Here is a 22,560-nt window from a genome sequence, read left to right as displayed (position 1 = left end):
GTGTGTGTGTGTGTGTGTGTTAGAAAAATTGCTTTGAGGCGTTTTCTTGATAGTGTTTGACCTACCGTGACATTTGTAACCTGAATAATTGTGTTTATTCATGTGTGTAACAGACCGTTGTGTTACTAATATTAACTGCCATATGCAGGCATAACTGCCCATGGGGATATTGAGTGAAGCTGCACTCAACTTTAAAAGGTGGGTGGGAACATCAGCAATAGTCATAGTGAACGTAACCAAGCTCCCCTTTTAAAGATCTGTCTTTAATTCATATTGAGCACACTTAGGGACTTTTTATTTGCTTAATTTTTAAACTGAAACTTTTTTCTTTCACTGTAGCTTGATTGATATTTACTTACATATTATATATTTTTTTTTTAGAAGAATAGGACGTTTTTCCACAATGAAGACATAACAATAGTCACAGCTTTTGTTTATTAAGGCAAACAAAATTAATGCCTTTCTTGCTAACGTTGCTAAAGAGTTGTTAGCTATAGCATGCATGCAGGTTTGTTAGAGAAGACAGTGAAGCCCCACCCCCTCTCTGACAAAGAGCACAGCCAGACTTCAAGTTGTTAAAACCTCCATGAAGTTGTTTATGAAGTAACACTATAATATTAGAGTGGAACAGAAGTAAAACGTGTGATGAGCTGGTGCCTCTTTTAACGTTTTGCTTCTGTGTCCGCTTTTGTTTCCAAAAAGTTTCGTATTCACACAACGTTTTCAAAACGATCTCTAATCACATGGGACCGCTGGAAGCATAAAAAACGATGTAGTAAACATGCCAGGCCAATAGATGGTGGTACGATTTTGCAGTGAACCAAAATAAGCAAACACGACTAACAGTGATTGTGCGCATCACTCTCAAAAACTGACAAAGTTACAAACTGAATTTCTCCAACAAAGTGTTGTTTTACTTCACTGTCACTTGGATCAGAAGAGACGTTTTTCATTCCTGCATCAGATTCTGACGAGAATCACAGAATTGCACTTTCGGACTACAAGGCGCACTTAAAACCCTTTAATTTTCTCAAAAATCAACAGTGCACCTTATAATCAGGTGCGCCTTATGTATGAAATGAATATGTCAAAATGTTTTAGTACAACTTTGGTAAACTATGAAGCTGCGCTGCTTGATGGATTTTTGGCGCTTCAGGGCTACCGTAGTCAGGCGCCTCGCGGAGTGATATGTACCTGTACTGTGCTTCAACATACTGAACTGAAAAAGTGAGTGTAATGTTTTATATTTTTTGTGTTAAATCTGAACAATGTTGAGAGTTATTGTTAATGAGTTGAATAAAGTTTGACTTATCTGACTATTTTGTTTCATAATAATAATAATAATAATAATAACAAACCAGTGCGCCTCATAGTCCGAAAAATACAGTAATTTTTATTTTTTTGAACATGGACAGTGGTTGGACACTGCACGGTGTAGGTGATGTGTTTGTTGAGGATGTTAATGGGAGCTGCTCTCTGGTACATAAATAAATGATGTTGTAAAATGCATAAACAACTAGTTTGTGACTCGTTGTGTTGCTGTGTGTGTCACATATGTAGAAGCAGTTTGCTGATTGTGTGTTGCAGCAGTAAACCAGTACGTAGCATCTGTAGCATCACATGAAGCTGCTTGTCATGTTTACAGTTTAATGCTGAACGAGTGACTATTAAATAAGGCTGAGTTATTAAAGACACTCGCCTACATGTGCGTGCCGCGCATGGCTGTGAAGAGTGTCGGCAGCATTGGGTTCAGGGTTAATGAGAGATGGACTTTATTCGGGTTCAGGCCGTATTCTGACTGCTACGGGCCAGGTCAGGTCTAACTTTGTAGGTCTGATTAAAGCTAACATGCTTGTGACCCAGAAAGTTTTGTTTCCCTGTTTACACAGAGACGGAGGGAGTAGCGTTTTCAAAAAGTCCTACTCTGGAGCCCTTTTTAAAAAGTTCATTTTTCAAGCACTAAAATGCAGTTGCCTTGTAAATTGACAGACAAAAACTAGAAAACGTTGTTGTCTAAATGGGGCCTGAGTCTGAGTGTTAGTTGGTTCCACACAGAAGTCAGTCATTAGTTTAAAAGAACACCAACCTCTGACCTACTCATGGTATTTTACAACAAAATTATCTAAAGTCTGAGCTATCTTCTGTACTTTGTATAAAATATCACTAGAATAGCTTCTAACATCTTTAGCTGTGATATCTATGCAACTAAACATGTTTAAAGATGCACGGGATGACAAATGCATGAAAGATGGAGCTGAAACTGAGGTTTACATGGAAAAGGGCTTTAGTTCATTCCTCTTTAGGTCTGGAGGTTGGGAAGGCTCTGATTCGACAGGTGTCGCATCACGTCTATCAGGAAAAACACACAACAAACCTTTTATTGTTGGCTATAACACAGAAAACCACACTTGAGAACTGTTTTCACTTTTATTTTCATTGTAGTTTTGAAGCAGCAGCTCGACAGTAACACATGGTTTCAGTTTGGGCCGCGGAGCAGAAGAGCGATAGGAACTAATCACTGGTAAATAAAGTCCAGTAAGACTCTGGAAAACAATCACCAGGAATAAATAGTCGGTCCCCATAAAGATAGTAGCTCTAACAACTGGTACAATAATAAACTTGGTGATATTACAGCCTGTACACGCAGTACGGGGACACATTTACTCCACCTCTGGGTCCTAGTGCCAGCCGTTCGGTGAAGCCTGTTCTGTTTACCGATGTGTGTTTAATAAGTCCGTGTGAAAGTCTGCATGTTTATGCCTCCATCCATCCACTTTTTTCATTATGTCCATGTCTTTTAAGGCTTTTATTAAATAGTCTCAGCTGGAGTCCGGGCCACCGCCATCTTGGATTATGTCATCACCAGCGCGTCATTGCTGCAAGTCGCACAAGCGCAAAACAACCCGAATTAACTTAGAGCGGATTTTAACCAAGTTATGTGTTTACAAGAAAGAGGAATTATCTAATTCAGAATTCAAATTGGAATAAACCAGCAACTTAATTCAGATTTAAGTTTAATTCGGAATTAAATTAGCATTAGAAATTGTGTTTACAATGTCAGGTTAAAGAAGAATTAACTTTTATTCTGCTTTAAAGAGGAATTAAAGCTCCCATGTAAACATGACCATTGTGTGGAACCATGTTATTTTCTGAGCTTTGCTTTCACTATTCTTTACAAAGCTTTTCTAAAGCACAAAAATATTGTTGACAATACGTTGAGTCTCTATGGGTGCACAGAATGGCTAAACAGGAGGAGGTTATCATGTGGCTAGTTATAGCTCCCCTAAAGGTCTGTGACTTGTTTTAATATCCTCACTTGTGTTTTAGTGCGGATCACTTTGCAGGGCGAGAAGGCCTGCGGTTTGCTCTGTGCACGCTTTGATTTGCACACTGCCTTTCAGCACTGTGAGAAGCGAGGAGAGGAGGAAGGGTTTGCAGGATGGTAAGCTAAATGAGGCTATCACAGCACCCACCACTACTCTTTGTTACTTATCTGTCAGGAGGCTGAGGCATTCAGAAAGCCTTGTTAGGGAAAACTGTCAGTGTTATTAAGGCTTCCTCTGTTTCTCTGAAAGTCTTTCAAAACTACTGTATGTAGAAATGAATATTCTCTATTAGGGGTGTGCCATCGATAGAACCTCACTATTTGATTATGATTCAGGGTGCTATGATTCGATTAATCAATGATTATTAGGTGGATTGATAAAAGAACACAATGGTTATTTATCATGTTATCAATTATGAAATCCTGCCAGGGACTCGTCATCAATGCTGTATTCTATCACCATCGCTGCCTGTCATCATGCTCAGGATTTTAAACTGTGAAATAAAAGTAGCTGGTCAACATGTTCCGGATTTAGTCCGTGTTTCATGATTGGTAGGGTGAGTGGTCCACATCGCGAGGGCGCAGCGATGTAACCTAGTCCACGGCCCCAGGAAGCGGCAACTTGGGAGCTGGTCGCGGTGCACCGCCGCAGAGGAAATGCTTTAAAATCATAGGATACATCAGTTGATTCTCCCGCTCAGTAACTGTAGCTAAAGAGTTAGCTGCTGCCATTGCCTCCTTCACCTAATTTGTTCCTTCAGGTGTCCGGGCGGCATGCGTGACTTTAACTTTTGTTCCGCGAACAGCGGTCGTGTTCCTGTCATTTAGTTATTTTAAAAAATAATCAATTTTTCACATTTATGAACAGTATCGAATCGTCACGTGTCAAATTGCTATTAATCTACTAATCTATGTATTAGCACACTTCTATTCTCTATCAAACATGTCACACTTAAGGCCTGCAAGGTGTAAGGCGTCCATTGCTAAACTGTTCAATACTATCCATACATTTACTGAGACATAGGCTATAATAGGCATTCAGCCTTACTGGCAAATATAGGCTTGTAAGGCCTGTGATGAAAATAAGTGATAAGTCTCCCATGTTCTTCCTTCCATATTCTTAGTGAGATTTTTACATGACTAAACCAAAATGTTTTTAATTCATTAACTCCAAAGCTTGAGGCAGGAATAACGTATATCACTAGCCTGACATGTCTTAGGCACACCAACAAATTGGTCTGTGCCAGTGTTGACCAAACCGCGGTATCAGTTAAAGCTGCAGTTTGTAGAATCCACTCTCCACTCCGTTTTGAAACCGAAACCGAAACTCAACCTCCCATACCGTTATGTTTTGTGAACGCTCTTCACGACTTTTCCCAATAGAGACTATTGACAAATGTAAGGACTTTATCTCGTGTTCGTGGAGATTTCTCTGGTGTTTTAGAGACTCTGACATGAATGCACGTATCACTCTGTAGTTACGCTCACACAGAGGAAGCTGTGATCTCATCTGCTCTGAGCGGCAGCTGCATTCAGAATGCAAAATTAATTCACATTGAATAAGCTTCTCTTATGTTTACATGTGATTTATCCCATTTGTTCTCACTCTCCCTCTAAAGCCAGTGTGTGTGCGGCTGACCCTGCACAGTCACGGAGGTCTGCAAAGAATGCAAAGCGAAAGCGGTCCGTTGCTCCTCAGTGTTTGTGACTTTATTCTGTTGCTTCTCCACCTCGGTCGATTTGCCGTGTATCCGCTGTTTCTAACGCTGTGATGGAGACTTCTGCTGAAACGTCTGCAACTTTACTACCGATGCTGCGTAAACGCGCCTGACTTCAGTAGAGCAGCCAATAGAAACGCCCAAAACAGCTCATGGAGCACATGTGCGTCACGCTCACAGTCCACTCAGAACACTTTGAATTACAATATGCTCAAAGGAATTTATGGATTTTTGACCAAATAATACCAAAAAACGTTACAAACTGCAGCTTTAAAGAGCTTGTTTTGTCAACATGCAGGGGAGATGTGGCTTCAACACCTCTCTTATCTTTCATCCCTCATCTCCTCATCAAGTTATGACTCAGGAAAGACCAGTTTAAGGCTTTGCAGGAAGGACATTCATTATAGAACAAAGGATTTATATGACTGAGTCCTCTTAAATGTGTTCTTCACTATTCGGATAACTTATTTATCAAATCAGATTAGATTTTTTTGGCTTTATCAGCCAAATGTTGAAATGGTATTATTTCTCATGTTCTTGAGATAAAAATTCTTTGATCTGGAGGTCATTTTGTGCTTGTATTTAATGATACTGTGATCAACGCATCATGGGCCATAATCGTCTCTTTTTATCTCTCCATCACATTACTCTCTGTTCTCTCTGGTGTGGTTTTGATAGTCATAGTGTGTTGATTGCCATGGTTACCACCCACAATGTGACAACTGTTGGAGCTAGCTAATTTTGCCAGGTACATATACAGATCTACATGTTTCTGTGCTGCTTTGTCTTTCAACTTACCTTCATTTCTCGTCCCACGGCGTTGCTGCAGTTTGACGAGCCTCACGTGTGAAGTCACTGTTGCTTTGTGAGAAAACTACTGAATAATGCAACATAACAGAGAGGCAGTTAGGAGTAGTTCAGCAAACATCCAACCAGACGATTAAAAATTCAAGTTGTGGCTCTCCACAGGCCATCTAACAAAGCAGATGACTGAATGAGAAGCTGCTCATTTATGGCTGCATCTTCATAGATCAATACAGCCTGACAGAGAGACGCCTCAGGAGTAAAAAGGGAAAACAAACCTGTCGTCATGGAGCCAGGCTCCCATAATGCACCTGTCTTGTATATGTTATGTGACGAACAGCAGCACGTTCTTCGTCCCGTGCCAAATGAGCTGCTCCACTGTCCTGTTTTCTGGGCGTGTGTTGTGAGCAGCAGCTGGTAACAGTGAGACTGTGGTGAGCTATAGTTGTTCCTGTGTTTTACAGTTTGAGCAGTTCACAGGAACACAAATAGATTCAAACATTGCAATGTTGCAGCTGTAATGTACCTGTAATGCTTTGTATTGTCACAGCCTGCTGCAAAGTTGTTTAACCCTCCCTTAAAACAGTGTTTCTCAAATGGGGGTACGTGTACCGCTAGGGGTACGCCAGTGGTTCTCAAACCTTTCTGGATCAAGTTTCCCCTTTCTCTTACTTTTGAATCCAAGTACCCCCTTTGTCCGACGGCAACATTTTGCTAAATAATTCTGTGTAAAAACCACTCTAGAGCATAATGATGGATGTGATAACACATTTTAAATAATCTCATTTTGTAAATAAGTGGAATGAAAGAGTATTTAGGCTTAGATTTATTCCTAAAGTCATCTCCCTCCTGTTGTGGGATCAAGCCTGACCCTTGTGTATTCAGTTCATGTTCTAATCAAAAGAACTTCTATCATCATTTTGTGTTTTTTTCTTTTTCATTTTGTGTGTTGTTGGTATTATTTAAATTATTCTCTCTCAGTGTGTGTGTTTTTGGTGTCGTTTGTTGTTTATTATGTCGTTTTGTATGTTTTTCTGTTATTGTTGTGTATTTTCTAGTGATCGAGTGTGTCTTTCTCTCGTTTAGTGTTGTTGTTGTGGTTTTGTGTGTTTCTGGTATTAGTAAGTATTTTTCTCTTTTAGTGTGTGTGTTTTTGGTGTCATTTTGTGTATTTTGTTGTTGTTTGTTTTTAAAATGTTCAACAACAATATAAACATCAAAACTTTATACAGAATTAGTGTGTGAGACGGCAGCTGTTCCAGGAAATAGCGATGTTTAGTCGGTTGGGCTGTGAAAATGCTGACACTTTCAAACTTATAGGTACTGTAGGCTATTGGAAATGGAAAAATAAATAATTTATAATTATATTAAAATTAAAACAAATAATCAAAATATCAATTCACCCTTGGGTAGGCACTGCCTACCTTTCCTACCCTGACTGCATGTCACTGAGCATAAATATGTAAAGAATTAAGGCCCCTTATTTAAGCTCAGTCTCACTGATTTATACAGTAGTTAATGCCGCTGCATGTTTTGAAGAGAATTGCTCAAAGGCAACAATGCCATGATCGTATCCTATGATACATTAAAGGGAACCATGAGCTGTAGAAGAAGCCTGTTGGGAGTCCGGCTCTGGAACCAGTGGGTCAGCTTCTCTCCTGCCTTGCCTCTTAGCCTCTATTCATTGCTATAAATGTGTGTAATGAAGCGGTGTGAAGCTGCACATTGAGAGCCCACTGCAGCAAAATGTTTTTACTCCACTGGAGTTATTACTCTTCTACTGTAGGACAGAACGGAGCTGAGTCAGCACAGGCAGTACACTGAGGCCGAGCCTGACTTGTTTTATACGTGCACACTTTTGAAAGCACCTTTGCCAAGAGCCAAAGTACCAGTGATTAAACTTTGCCACGATGTTAGTCTTTGTGTGAAATTATTCATGTGCAGGCAGCAGAGCTCGTACTGTATGACCTTGCTTCAGCTGCATCATTACTGCAGGGTACACACAACATATCATTAGATCTGAAGTGCTGTCAGGTTAAATATGATTTCTATCACCACTAAGTAAGCCAGTAGTGATATAGATTATTTAAGACAAGGTGTGACAAACACATTTGAATAGAAGCCTAGTTCCACAATGTTGTTCCAAAAACATTATGTGCTTTTAGAGAAAGGCTGTTTATTTTGGATGAGCTAATGATTTATAGCTACTGACTGTTGAGCATAAAATAACCTGCTGTATGTGGAACATAAAACCCTGTTTACACAAGAACATTTTCTGGTGAAAACGCAAGAGTTTTGTTGCGTTTTGACAATCATTTTATAGAGCAACAGCGTTTTGGTGGTTGAAAACAGAGCTTCTTAAAAACGGGCTCCAGAGTGGAAGTTTTTGAAAATGCTTCCGTTTTTGTGCAAACAGAGAAACAACACTTTCTGTGTCACGGGCATGTTCACTGTGGCTGCAGAGCCTCAAAGGCGCACATTGATCGTGTGCCTTAGTCTTTGGAATTGAACTCCAACAAAGTGTTGATTTACTTCATCATCACTAGGATCAGTGGAGATGTATTTCATGCCTGCACCAAAGCTCGGGGTCGGGCTTCATTTCTATCTTTTTAACACAGACTCTGGTTGGACTCGGCTCGTCGCTGCGCGGTGAATGAACGGTCATGTCATGTGTTTGGATTAGTGCGAGAAATACGTACAAATGAATGCTGAGGAGGTGAATGGATGGATGTCCTCTGGTACATGAATAGATTATGGTATAAAATGCATAAATGACTTGTGTTGCCTGCGTGTCACATATGTAGAAGCGGTTTGCTGAGTTGTGTGTGTTGCAGCAGTAAACCGCTACCCAGGGTTGGGCGATGTTACCTAAAAAACAATCTCCGATTTTTTAAAGAAAAATTTGAGTTTTTATTTGATTTTCAATTTTTTTTTTTATGCACTTAAAAATGACTGCAGACATCAGATATATTATCAAAAGTGCAACTTTATTGCTGTGACTGTCCTCAAGAGTTAAAATGCATAGAACAATCCCAAAATAAAAAATAAATGAGTCTCTGCCATTCAACAATTTCAAGCTTTAACCCAAGTTTAAGCAAAAGTGCAACAGCAACTTCACAGTAGCTTCAATTTTCTGATTAAGAAATCAGATAACTACATATTTTATAACATATAACATTACAATTAAAAAAATTATAATTTCTACTCTTAGCATCTCAGCATAGTGTGAAAAAAAAATAAACCTGTGGCACACATATAGCCTACTCAAAGGGTAAACACATGTAAACAAAGAGAGGGCTGGCTCACATCACGCTACAGTAACCCACTAGGACGGAACGCGAAAAAGTCCGAAACAACTGTGGTGGAATTTTTTTTAAATTTTTTTTTAAACTCAAATTTGCAAAATAAAAATTGTTTTTATCTACAACTTTGATAAATCGATTTAATCGATTTTTTGCCCAGCCCTACCGCTACGTAGCATCTGTACCATCACATACAGCTGCTTGTTATGTTTATAGTTGTATGCAGAACGAGTGACTATTAAATAAAGCTGAGCTATTAAAGAAACTCACCTACGTGTGTTGCCGCACACTGATTTTAAAATTGTCGACATTAATGGGTTCAGGCTTAAAGATAGATCGGCTTTGTTCTGCGTCGGGCCGTATTTTGTTGGCCTTGGGTCGGGTCAGATCTAACTTTGTAGGTCCGATTAAAGCTCTACTCTGACTTGTGTTCGGAGAAAGTGTCTTTGCTTGTGCACTTATTTTGGTTTATTGCAAAACTACACTGCCATCTATTGGCCCGGCATGTTTACTACATCGCTTTTATGTTTCACATGTAAACAGAGAGAGTTTTGAAAACTTTTTGGAAACAAAAACAGAAACGGAAGCAAAACGTTGTCGTGTAAACAGGGCCTCAGGTGAGACCCACTGAGCAGGAAGAGGTCAGATCCCAATACTAGTCAGTAACCTCAATGGACACATGACACCAGTTTGGACATTTGGCAAAAGTGCCAAATGATGCTCAGTTTGTTTGTAATCTTTAGCTTAACGCTGTATTTTCCACATCTGCCAAGCTCTGATGCTGAAATCCATCAGTCTGACTGTGACGTCAGGACGCAACAGATATGTATAAAGTAGAGCTGGAACTTTAACGTGTTAATTGCTTTTTTAATCTGCTCCAAACAGCGTGGAAACCTTTCTCATTTCACCAGAGCTCTTCTAGCCTCTGCCACCACCTTAATGCTAAACATGTAGCAGCTAGCACGAACACTTGGACAGTGCTAACTGCAACATGCTATGTCTCCAGTCCACACTGAACAGGGTGACAGGGGTCAGAGCCAAAATGAATACGTCTATGAGCGACAAATGAAAAACTCACTGGATAAATATCATTATCTGAAGGAAAGAAAAGGCAACAAGTTTGGTGTTTAATAATTGTATTGCTTAGAAAAGTGTTTTTACTGTTTATGATGTGCTAACTTATTAGCACTACAAATGGACCTGATGTTTTATTTCATTTGTATTTTCTTTTATTTGGAGATTGATAAAAGTACCCATCAATATTTCCCTAATGGTCTAAACTAAAGGTGTCAGCAGCCCTTGGATTAGTCTCACTTACAGCAGAATATAAATGGCTACAAGTCAATAAATGACTTTATGAATCCAGATAGCAAAATATGAGTCAATCATTTTAGTTAGGCAGAAATATGGAATCCATGTTGAAGCTTGACATTTAAATTATACAAAAAGTGGTCGGTGACTTACATGTCGAATCCACTTTAGGTGTTCAACCATAACTGATATTATATCAATGATAGGGATGTAACAATTAATCGTAAGGCAGTTAAAAATCAATTAATAGTTATCACGATTCACATCGATACTGTGAAAATTGAATCGCAGTACTTTTTTTTAACCAGCAGAGGGCGCTATATATTTACCCTTCTCTTGTCCAGAAGTGTTGGCGGCGGGCGGAATCTGCTACTACTTTCTTTCTGGCCGCCTTCTACTTTTAAACATGTTCATAAATGATTCTTTACCCCTTTAGCACCGAAAAAATATCTGTAATATTATGTGACTATCTGGAAAAATCACGTTTTTCTATTAGCTCTGTCTGCTAGCATAGCATCTCTTCTTCACTGCAAGATATCTGCACGCCAACTGACCACTGGGTTACCAGCGTCCTCTCCTGGTCAAAACAATTATCTGACCTAAATACAGTGAAATTACTGTTTTTTTTTTTGTTGTTTTTTTTAAGTCCAATTGTTAAGGCACAAAATACATTTTCAGTTGCACTTTTAAAAAGAAAAAGAACTATAATGCAGTTTTGCATTGTTTACTATAGAACCAGAATTTAAATTGATAAGCTTCTTCTTCATTTGTATATTTACTTTATTTATTTCATTCAAGATTTATTTTTAGTTAAATTGCATTGTTTTGAATAGTTTATCAAGGGATTCTTTTGACAATTAAAAAAAGGAAAATAATACAGTATTTTCTATTTTTTCCCAAAAAAACAAATATTTTTCAGTCATAATTTGACTACAGTCCCATTTTGTAAAATATTGTATCGGGACTTGAGTGAATCGTTACATCCCTACTAATCAATGATGATTCAACCATCATCTAAATTTTCATCAACATGCACACTTTAGTTTATTTTTTATACTGAATCAAAGTTAAGGAATCAATATTGATTCATGTACATTTAAAAAAGTCAACTTTTCTAAAGCCATTTACTATGTGAAGCCCATTATTAAAGTTAGTTTTTCACTAATGAGTTTCTGCTGATAGGTCGACAACATAACATACCATTACAAGTTTCTTCATTTCGTACTGGTGTTTAACACAATATGTTGGTAGACGATGGGTATTAAGTTGTTCAAAATTATCTTACATTATTATTATGTGAACACAAACTTAAAAGTGACAACATGGGATTATTATCACAATCAGAGCCACTTTGTTATATATCAATCTTTTGATCTGCCACAATAACATCATTAATGTAAATGAAAATACCTCAAGCTGAGGGATTTTCTCAGCAATTTTTAAGTGATGTTAAACATGGGATTAATTAGAATAATTAATTACAGAGTGTAACTCATTAATCAATCAATTTTTTTCAATCTCTTGACAGCACCAGTTCCAAGCACACAAAAGTTTGATTTCTGGAGAAGATAACTTGTAAAATGTTTCTTTTTCATGCTCAGATGAATCTAAGCATGAGTTGCTGATAGATATTCAGTGTAAATGATTTATTCAGTCTTATTGATATAAACCAGAGGAAGGATATCGTCTCGTCAGTAATGAGGAAGAACGCTGCTTAATTCGTTCCAACCTGGCAACACACACACCCCACAGCTGCTGCTTGACAACATGCATGCTTTATAGTTCATACACTAAGTGATGACAGATGTCTGTTGCATATTGAAAGAGATTATAGAGCTAAGCATGCACGCTGATCTCAGTGACGCACGGGGAGGGATGCATGATGCTCATCTGATAACTTCCTACAGACAAACATAAATGTATTTTGTGCCTTAACAATTGGACTTTAAAAAAAAACAGTCATTGCACTGCATTTACGTCAGATATTTGTTTGGACCAGCAGAGGGCGCTGGTAACCCAGTGGTTGGTTGGCATGCAGATATTCTAGCAGTGAAGAAGAGATGCTACGCTAGCAGACAGAGCTAATAGAAAAACGTGACTTTTACAGATATTCACGTAATATTACAGATATTTTTTTGGTGCTAAAGGGGTAAGGAATCATTTATGAACATGTTTAAAAGTAGAAGGTGGCCAGAAAGAAAGTAGTAGCAGATTCCGCCTGCCGCCAACACTTCTGGACAAGAGAAGGGTAAATATATAGTGCCCTCTGCTGTTTAAAAAAAGCACTGCGATTCAATTTTCAGAGCATCGATGTGAACCGTGATACCTATGAATCAATTTTTAACTGCCTTACAATTAATTGTTGCATCGCTAGTGTGTGTGTGTGTGTGTGTGTGCGTGGCCCTTTAACAGCTCGATCAGTGTGTGGAGTATGTGTGACTGGAGCAGATTGGTTAGAAGCTGTATGCTGCTTTTGAGTGATGGGCAAAATGAACATTGCAGCTGTTGAATTAAACTGGAGTCCCAAGTCATACTCAGTGACGGCTGTGAAACAAGGGCGTTCTGTGTCCACCATCACCCTGAAACAGACAGAAGTCTCTGGTATGAAAGTGAAAGTAAACAGGAGTGCATCGCCCCACTAAACAAAACAGGTGCACGAACACACATAAACACACACACACACACGCACTACGAACACCGGTGCTAACAAAATGTCATATTTATTCTGTTACAAAGAAAATCACATATCGTTTGAAATTTCTTTAGCGGTCAAGTCATTGCTTTAGTTTCCTAGTAAGAAAACGTATTGTTGCTCAATTATTACTTCCTATTATAGATTACAGTGATATAATTTATCAAAATACTACACTTACTAATCTGCAGTCACTCAGTGTTGTTTCTAACAGTCTGTGCAGATGTTTATTTAGAACCCATCACTGTCTGCTCTATCAACATCTGGCCTGGTTTACTCCTTCCTCTAAACCAGTGGTTCCCAACCTTTCTTGTCTTGTGTACCCCTTGAGCCTTTTTGTCATACCATGAGAACCCCCTTAATCATACGTGTTCATGATTCTCCAAAAGTAACAACTGAATATTCAACACAAGTCATTTTATTTCATCTTCTTAAATTGAACAATTAATATTCAGGCATTATCTTCTTATTTAACTAAAATTAAACATTAAATTATGTTATAAATATAAGAAATAATATTATTTATAGTAAATGTTTGTATTATTAATACGAATATATTATGATTATATTGTTATCAAAAATCAATAGTTGAAATTAGAAAAAAAATAGGAATAAATAAAAAATAAGTCTTCGGTAAAACGATGCAATGGGAGCATCTACAGAAAGTTTCATCACGATAGTGACGTCATTGATCGGATCGGCGAATTAAGACATTACAGGTTACAATTATGCAATAATATAAATTCATTTATTTAATTGCAATAACAAAACATGCATTACTGTGTTAAAAAGATGGCACTTTTTGTAGTGTTGACCTTTTGACAGCATGTGCAGACATAAAAAAAAGACATTACAGCCGATCACATTAATTACATAAAATGCTAAATATCGGCTGATCCGATACAGCTGATCAGATTGTTGTGAAGCCGACTTGATTGTTGCTTTGTTCTATTTTTGATGAAAAATGACAATTTGACATTGGTTTCTGTTCGGTTTCATCGTGTTGTGTAGAAAGCCACAGTTTTAATGATTTAACGCTGTGGTTTCTCACCAGCTCGGTTCCTCCTCTCAGTTCTCTAAGGAACGTCCTCTGAATGTTTGTAGCAGCTGTTGTTACAGAACAGAGATGCTTTCTTTTCTCACAGCTGTACAGAGATCACCAGACATCATCATCATCATCATCATCATCATCATCATCATCATCATCATCATCATCATCATCATCATCATCATCATCATCATCATCATCATGTCCACTGGTGCTGCTGTGGGTGAAACCATGGAACCTTGTTTTCAGCTGGGTAGCATGAGTCTATATAGTTGTGTATGCGTTAGCTATGGCGTCTCTGCATCACATGCATTATGGATTAGCTGTCCTGTACTTCTCTGTGATTTGAAGGCAGAGGAGGAAAAAGGAGCACGTTCATTGGTTAGCTGTTGTGTTAGCCTTTATCCTGTGTCACCTGACTTTATTCCAGCCACTCACCACTCATCAGCAAATTGAGCTCAACCAGTGATGCTAACACATAATGGGAGCAGCAACAAATAAAAAACAGAGTTATAAACTGTCTGCTTAACCCTCAGGGAACCTTTGAAAATATGACAGTCTTTGAGCGTAAGCACCAAAACTGTACCTTCAGAAAAATGTTTTTTCCCCTTTTTTTCACATCAGATCTTTTCAACAACTTCAGACCTAGTCATAGATATACCATTTTTATTTTATTGCCCTTTCTGTCATAAAAACAGGTGCAAAGTGGAATATTTGGCATTAATTTATTACAGCCCTGACTAGGTCAATAATTAATAGGAATTGATTTTGAGGCATTATTACTTTTTGAGCATTTATTGAAAGAAAAAAACTACACTGTTTGACCTTCGGTACCAAAATGGTACCTTCATAAAAATGTCTTCAAAATGTCAAATATAAAAATGTTCTCCCACTTTTTCATTATCAGATCTTTTCAACAACTGCAGACCTAACCACTGATATAAAGTTTTCATTATATTTCTCTATTTCTTTATGTTTTTATGCCCTTTCTGTCATAAAAACACAAAATATGCATTTTTTTCAAAAATAAGGTGCAGAGTGGAATATTTGACATGGATTTATTACAGCCTTGTAGATCAATAATTGACAGGAACATTGATTTTGAGGCATTATTCCTTTTTGTGCATTTATTGAAAAAAACCTACACTCTTTTACCTTAGGTACCAAAACGGAACTATTCATAAAATAAGTCTTTAAAATGTTGTATATAAATATTTTTTCCCACATCAGATCTTTTGAACAACTTCAGACCTATTCATTAATCCATAAAAGTTTTTCATTACATTTATTTTTGCCCTCTTTGTCATAAAAAAATTTGCTTTTTTTTTTTTTCCTTTTTTTTCTCCAAAAATAAGGTGCATTTTGTATTTTGAAGGTAGAGGCTTAAATGTATTAGGTATTAGCTGTTATGTCAGGATAACAGATATATAAAATATGTGGTTCTAATGGGACTCCGTCCATTTTAAATCTCCTGTTCCAGTGGTTCTCAAACGTTTTTGGTTTAAGTACCCCTTTCTCTTTCTTTTGAATCCAAGTAAGTACCCCCTTTATCCGACCTCAACAATTTGATCAGAATTCTATGTAAAAACAACAATAGATCATAATGATGGAATGAATAAATGATAACACATTTTTATGTAAATAAGTTGAATGAAACCTGAATAGATTTATTTCTAAAATGTATTTCATTTTTCAGTCATTTTCAGTTCATGTTCTAATCAAAATTATTTCTATCATCATTTTGTTTTTTTTGGTGTATTTTGTTGTTGTCTTTTCTTTTTATTATTCAGTATATTTTTCTCTTATTTTGTGTTTTGTCTCTTATGCCGTTTTATGTTTCTGTTATTTTTGTCTATATTTTTGTATTTCTCTCTAAAGTGTAGTGCCATTGCGTACCCCCATTTGAGAAACACTGCCCTGTTCTATACATCTTGCAATAAAAGCGATACTAGACATTATATTATATGAGATATTGAGAGTTTAACAAATGGAATAAGCAGAAGGTTCACGTCTGCTCCCCAAAAGTGGCCTGAGGGTTAAAAAAAGAAAGAAAGCAAAGCTATAAAGACTATATATATATATTTATTTATTTTTAATTTGAGGGTCATGTGTTACATCACACACAGGAATCAGTCTCTCTGGACCCCATTAGCACATAGATGACACTTTGCAGCACACACAGACACAAGCTTTCAGCCTCTCGGCCACTCGTCGGATGCAGCTTTTTGCATCCAACATGAAGATGACCAGGGCATCTGCCTGCGTGGCTCTTTCACCAAGAACCCATTTCCTGCTGGATTATTTATGATCCTGCTGGATAATCTAGTCTGGGATCAATTACGCTGTGCACTCTATGGGCTGCATGTTACAGCCACAGTAAATCAGTCTGTCAGCTGGAGGCATCGGATGAAATTTAAAGTCCCCTGGCACTGAGTCAATGTCTACTCAGTTATTGGTTTCCGATCATACAGTGGTTTGGACTAATAGAAGACTTTAGTGATGGGATGCTGCGTCGTTTAAAAATAAATAAATACAATACTGCCCTCTACTGTTAGATGATGTGACATGCACACATAAGAAAATGCTTTGTTATCAAATTTTAAGAAAATATAAATGTATTTCTTATATACAGTAGGTTAGTAGTTCTCAAACTTTTTTGCTTCAAGTACCCCCTTTTCTCTAAATTTTGTGTCCAAGTACCCCTTGTGTCCGACTACAACATTTTACTCTAATGCTGTGAAAAAACAACAACTATAGATCATAATGATGAGTGATAACACACATTTTAAAGAATCTCATTTTGTAAATAAGTGAAATTAAACAGCATTTAGTGGCTCCTGAATAGTTTTTTTTTTATCATTTCCGGTCATCTCCATCCTGATGTGGGACCAACACTGACCCTTGTATTTACAGTTCATGTTCTAATCAAGATTATTTGTATCATCATTTCTGAGTTTTAGGTGCCATTTTGTTGTTGTTTGTCTCTTTTTATTATTAAGTATATTTTTCTATTATTTTGTGTGTTTGTTGTTTTTGTGTGTTGTTGGTCGAGTTACACGATTCTGGCCAAGATGATAATCCCGATTATTTTGATCAATATTGTAATCACAATTATAATCACAATTATTTATCATGTTAGGGAAAAATCTGTATTTTTTTTGCACTACTTAAAAAAAAAAATATATATATATACAAACAGTTTACAGTCCAAAATGCACGGCCAGTACATATTTGGCTATTGAAAATTGAAAAAACTGGCAAAAATAACAACCTGTACCTGGATTTGTTGATAAGTTTCTTCTTTTTACTAAATAAAAATTAAATTGAAAGTAATAATGCAGAAAAAAAGTAAATGTTGTTCAATGGTACCAGTCTGAGCACTATATCTCAATTTGTGGTCAAGGTATAGGGAAAAAAGTATTTGTTTTGTTTTGGCTGAGATTCATCCTCCTGAGAGCATTGAGGTCTCACTTTGTTCACTTTTCTGAGGAGTTCTTGACCTTAAATATGACCTTGAGTGAAGGTCAAGGTCACACATTGAAAGGAAATGTTGTTCAATGGTACCAGTGGCCAAGTTATAGGGAAAAAAGTATTTTGGGGTTTTTTTGTGACATCATGAACTTTGACCCTTACCAATCTTTTTACTTATACGTCGTACAGCTTCGGTCCAATAAAATAAAATAAAATAAAATAAAAATACGTCACGTGAGATGAGCTTTTCATAAATGTATGTAAGCATTGAACTTGTACAATAATTATTTGTAGAGATATGGAAAACTTTGGTTTTTGACACTTGACGTGACATTGACCTTGACATTTTGGCTCCACAAAAGGTCGACTGCACATCCATGACATTGTCCCTATGAGATGACATACGTGTCAATAGTGCTGCATTTATGGCCTAGGAGGAGTTCCAGGACAAAGGAGAAAATTAATAATAAGAACTCCTACGAGAACGATGTATTTGGCAGTTTTCAATTGACAAATACAGTTAATCCAAGAATTTAAAAATTAAAATATATTATTACAGAGTGCTTTCATGGAATGCAACTCATTGGGAACAATTACAGCTCACAGCTCTCATTAATCCACCAAATGACTCAAAGCAGACACTGACTAATGGTTGAGAAAGTGCCTGATTTGATACGCAGCAGAGCACACATTATAAATGTATATATTGCCGACGATCAGGTTAATTTAATCGTGGCAATGAAAATTGTGATCACGATTCAAATTTGATGAATTGTGCAGCCCTGTTGTTGGTATTATTTAAATTATTCTCTCTCGGTGTGTGTGTTTTACTGTTTTTGGTGTCATTTTGGTTGTTTCTTATGTCATTTTGTCTGTATCTCTGTTATGTTTGTTGTTGTCTGTTATTTTTATTATTCAGTATATTTTTTTTATCTTATTATGTTTGTTTTTGTTCTTGTTTTGTGAGTTGCTGGTAATATTTATTATGATTATCATTTTTAACTGAAATTAACATTATTAAACCTAATTTTTAATGCTTTCGTTTGTTAATTCTTCCCTCTCTGTCTCCCTCAAGTACCCCCTGTAGTTCCATCGTGTACCCCCATTTGAGAAACACTGCAGTCGGTAATTATTCATTGCACTTTTCTTTTGCCTTCCAGGTATCTTATTCTCTACGCTAGTGTTCGGCCCAGCCTGTGGCTTCATCCTGGGTTCAGTCTGTACCAAAGTCTACGTTGATGCCGTCTTCATTGACACCAGTAAGACAGTGATTGACAGTCATTAGGCCACACCCAATAGAAAATACATTCAGTGATGTGTATGTGTTTGTGTCATCCAGAATCTGTTTCAATGTTGAACGTTTGTGCATTTCTAAATCTAAATGATGACATCGTCATCAAGATCACTTATGTTGAAGAAATATGACACAGAAATGTAACTGTATGTGGTTTCAAATGAGATGTGACAACGACTGCGTTGCATTTTGCCTTCGTTTAATGTTATTAAGTTTAATTGAGGGGGCAGATGCAGGGCTGGGGTCAATTATAATTGTAATTGCATAATTTATAATTAATTATAAATAGGGCCCAAGCAACAACAATTGTCCCTATTGTATTGCACCTCAGTTTTATTATTATTATTACAAAAAAGTGATCACATTTTTGAGGGCCTAGACACGTTCAAAAACTCATGAAAATTTGAACACATATTAGGACTGGCAAAAAAAATTAGATTCTGGAGGAATTGCACATGTAGAAGGCAAAATGTGAATTTTTTGTTCGTCAAATGTATTAAAAAGAACCTAAAATTAAAGAGAGAACGTTATTTACCAGTCGAACCTTGTCATGATTTTATTTATTTATATTTTTTTTTAAATTTAAAAAAAAAATGTTTATGGTCTTGGTCTTGGTCTCGGCTCCCGGAAGTCTTGGTCTTGTCTTGGACTCGGTGCATTCTGGTCTCGGGCAAGTCTTGGTCTCAGATAGTGTGGTCTTGAACACAACACTAATTTGTGGATTTGCAAAACACGTGAAAATCTGAAAAACACGTGAAAATCTAAAGAATGAATTTGAAAATCTAAAGAATGAATTTGAAAATCTAAAGAATGAATTTGAAAATCTAAAGAATACACATGAAAATTGTGAATATATTTGTGAACATTTTTTAAACAAATCTCTCCCCATAATGAATAGAGAAACTTGAGGATATTTCTCTCTGAAAAACTCAACAACAGCGTTGAGTCTGACATGCAGTGACATGTTCAGCTTTTTAATGAAGAACGGATTTCTGGGATTGAGAATGACGTCACGGCTGTCCTGATGTAGTGTTCACTCTAAAAACTAAACCAAGACAACATTGTAGCCTCTGTTTCAAGATGTGTGTGTGTGTGTGTGTGTGTGTGTGTAGGTAAGCTGGACATCACCCCGGATGACCCTCGCTGGATCGGTGCGTGGTGGGGGGGCTTTCTGCTCTGCGGTGCCTTACTCTTCCTGTCGGCTCTCTTCATGTTCGGCTTCCCCCAGGCGTTGGATGAGCAGGACATGGACAGTGGAGCAGAGAGTGAGCAGGCCATGCTGCCTTCCTCCCTCACCCTGGATTGTCCTGGATCCAAACCCAACGGGAACATTTACAGCTATGATGTAAACAGTGGCCTGTCAGTGTGTCAGCATCTCAGAGGTACGAAGGTTTTTAAAACCTAATCAGAATAACAAATAATCAGTGTGGTTATTTTCAGTGACGTGCTGTGACCACTAGGGTTGGGTAGGCAGGGCGTCGCAAATCGAGACCACCAATGTCAACGCCAATGACAATTTCATATGTTTCTGCTGACAAGTGTTAATCTAACAAAATCATTATTGTAAAACACCATTAAAGAAACATAAACAATTATTTAATATAGCCTCCATACTCTCCCAACAATATTTATCTCATGACACGGCAGAGCGTTCGTTGTTTGTGTTGGAAACACAGAAACACGGAGAAAATGACAACAACTCAGAACAGCCTCAGTGAGGAGCATCCACAAACAATCCTTCCTTTTGTTCCATTCACTGTGAAAAGCATGAAATATGTTCTGACCTTATCTTTGCTGAAGGTCTGGTAGCTCAGATGTTGGTCTCCCATCTTTTAGAAGCTGTCGTTTTTCCTCAAAATACGTATAGCATTTAGCATAGCGCGGTTACGTCCAAAGGCAGCGTAGAGAGCTGCCTTTGGACGTAAATGGTTTTCATCTTGGGGAACTGACTGAGCATGTGCAAACACATAAAAACACACTATGGGAACAGAGGCAGAGCAGCAATGTGCTTTTGGGAGAGGGTGTGGCCTCCTCCTGGCTCCTCCTCCTGCCTTACAGCGATGTTTAGTCATTTAGGCTATGAAAAGCACAAAATGCTGACTCTTTCAAACATATCGGTACTGTAGGCTATCGGAAATGGAAAAATAAATAATTTATATTTATATTATAATTAAAACAAATAATCAAAATATCAATTCACCCTTGGGTAGGCACTGTCTACCTTGACTGCATATCAGGTTATTTTGTTTTACTGACTTAAAATCAAAACAGAAATACAGCAAAAACCAAAACCAGACAAGCAGCGTTTTTCTGTTTTAAAATAAAAACTTCTTCTGTTTTTGTGATATTTGGATATTTAAGGTAAACTTTTACTCTCTGACCAAAAAAAGAGGAACGCATAAGTCACATTATTGATGAACTGGTGAATTGAAACGTTATTAATACATAAATTAAAAAAATGGATGTTACGTGAAACATGCACGTGATATATGATTAAAGAAACCATAGGTGGTGTAATGAATCTACTGGTGCTCTTTGTTTCTTGTGATCAACTTCCGTCTGTGTTGACAGCTGCTGTCAGTGGCTAGTGGTATTACAACGTGCAAAAATATATATTTTTACTGTCCTTAAAAAAGCTGCAATTGTTTTTGCAGAACAAATATTTTTTTTATTTTTATGTTTTGCTGAAATAAATCCTAAACAGTCCTAGTGTGTGTGGAGGTGCAGCTGACTTTAGTTCTCGTCCTGTTCGTCATTTTGCCAGAATCATTTTAATCTTAAAACAGAAAAACGCTGCTTATCCAGTTTTTGATTCTGTTTTGGTTTTAAGTCAGTAAAACAAAATAACCACTTTGTTTATTTGCTTTTAAAACGGAATAACCAAAGAATGAACGTACACAGATTATTATGTAATGCCCATTTCTTTTAGAGTTGTTTTGTAATGAGATCTAAAATGTCTACGTTCTGACTTTGACATTTAATGTTGTGTTATTTGGTCCTGTGTCTCCACGTTCCTCTCTCCTCTGACGCAGTGATCCCTCGGGTAACCAGACACCTTCTCTCCAACCCGGTGTTCACCTGTATCACGCTGGCCGCCTGCATGGAGATCGCTGTGGTTGCTGGTTTTGCTGCTTTCTTAGGGAAATACCTAGAACAGCAGTTCAACCTCACCACTTCCTCAGCCAATCAGCTGCTAGGTAGGCAGTGACATCACTACTGCTGGTGTGTCTTACTGCTGACAGCCCTGTCCATCCCTCCCCAGGTATGACTGCCATCCCCTGTGCCTGTCTGGGGATCTTCCTCGGGGGGCTCCTGGTGAAGAAGCTGAACCTCTCTGCTCTGGGGGCCGTCCGCATGGCCATGCTGGTCAACCTGGTGTCCACCGCCTGTTATGTCTCCTTCCTCTTCTTGGGCTGTGACACTGGGCCTGTTGCCGGGGTTACAGTGGCTTATGGCAACGAGTAAGACTGATAAACTACTGATGTTATTTTTTTTAAACGTGTGTTACCACTTACTCATTCCATCATTATGCTTTATAGTTGTTTTTTTGTAGTATTCTGAACAAAATGTTGTTGTCAGAAAAAAGGGGTACTTG

At 37.6% G+C, this 22,560-nt stretch overlaps 1 protein-coding gene and 1 long non-coding RNA gene across 3 annotated transcripts in view; one reads left to right on the top strand and one right to left on the bottom strand.

Moving 5' to 3' along the window:
- The window catches only part of LOC114461274 (uncharacterized), a 17,176-nt gene extending 10,950 nt beyond the window's left edge, over window positions 1–6,226 (bottom strand). Inside the window, exons 1-2 of one of the 2 annotated variants that reach the window (XR_003673823.1) lie at window positions 6,126–6,226; window positions 5,842–5,920 (exon numbers count right to left, since the gene is read on the bottom strand). This is a non-coding gene — a long non-coding RNA (uncharacterized LOC114461274). Of the gene's footprint in view, window positions 1–5,841; window positions 6,089–6,125 lie in introns of those variants that run through there. The other variant, XR_003673822.1, reaches the window with a different exon arrangement.
- LOC114461273 (solute carrier organic anion transporter family member 3A1-like) overlaps window positions 1–22,560 on the top strand; it is a 54,618-nt gene that overhangs the window by 24,274 nt on the left and 7,784 nt on the right. The window contains exons 3-6 of the mRNA XM_028443245.1: window positions 18,832–18,930; window positions 20,078–20,347; window positions 21,998–22,162; window positions 22,228–22,426. Of these exons, the coding sequence (XP_028299046.1) occupies window positions 18,832–18,930; window positions 20,078–20,347; window positions 21,998–22,162; window positions 22,228–22,426 (733 nt within the window). The remainder of the gene's footprint in view (window positions 1–18,831; window positions 18,931–20,077; window positions 20,348–21,997; window positions 22,163–22,227; window positions 22,427–22,560) is intronic.

The sequence above is a fragment of the Gouania willdenowi genome, chromosome 3 (assembly GCF_900634775.1).
Source record: "Gouania willdenowi chromosome 3, fGouWil2.1, whole genome shotgun sequence".
In the NCBI taxonomy this organism is placed as follows: Eukaryota; Metazoa; Chordata; class Actinopteri; order Blenniiformes; family Gobiesocidae; genus Gouania; species Gouania willdenowi.
Note: the sequence above shows the minus strand (reverse complement) of the source record. Positions and strands in the feature narration are given on the sequence as shown.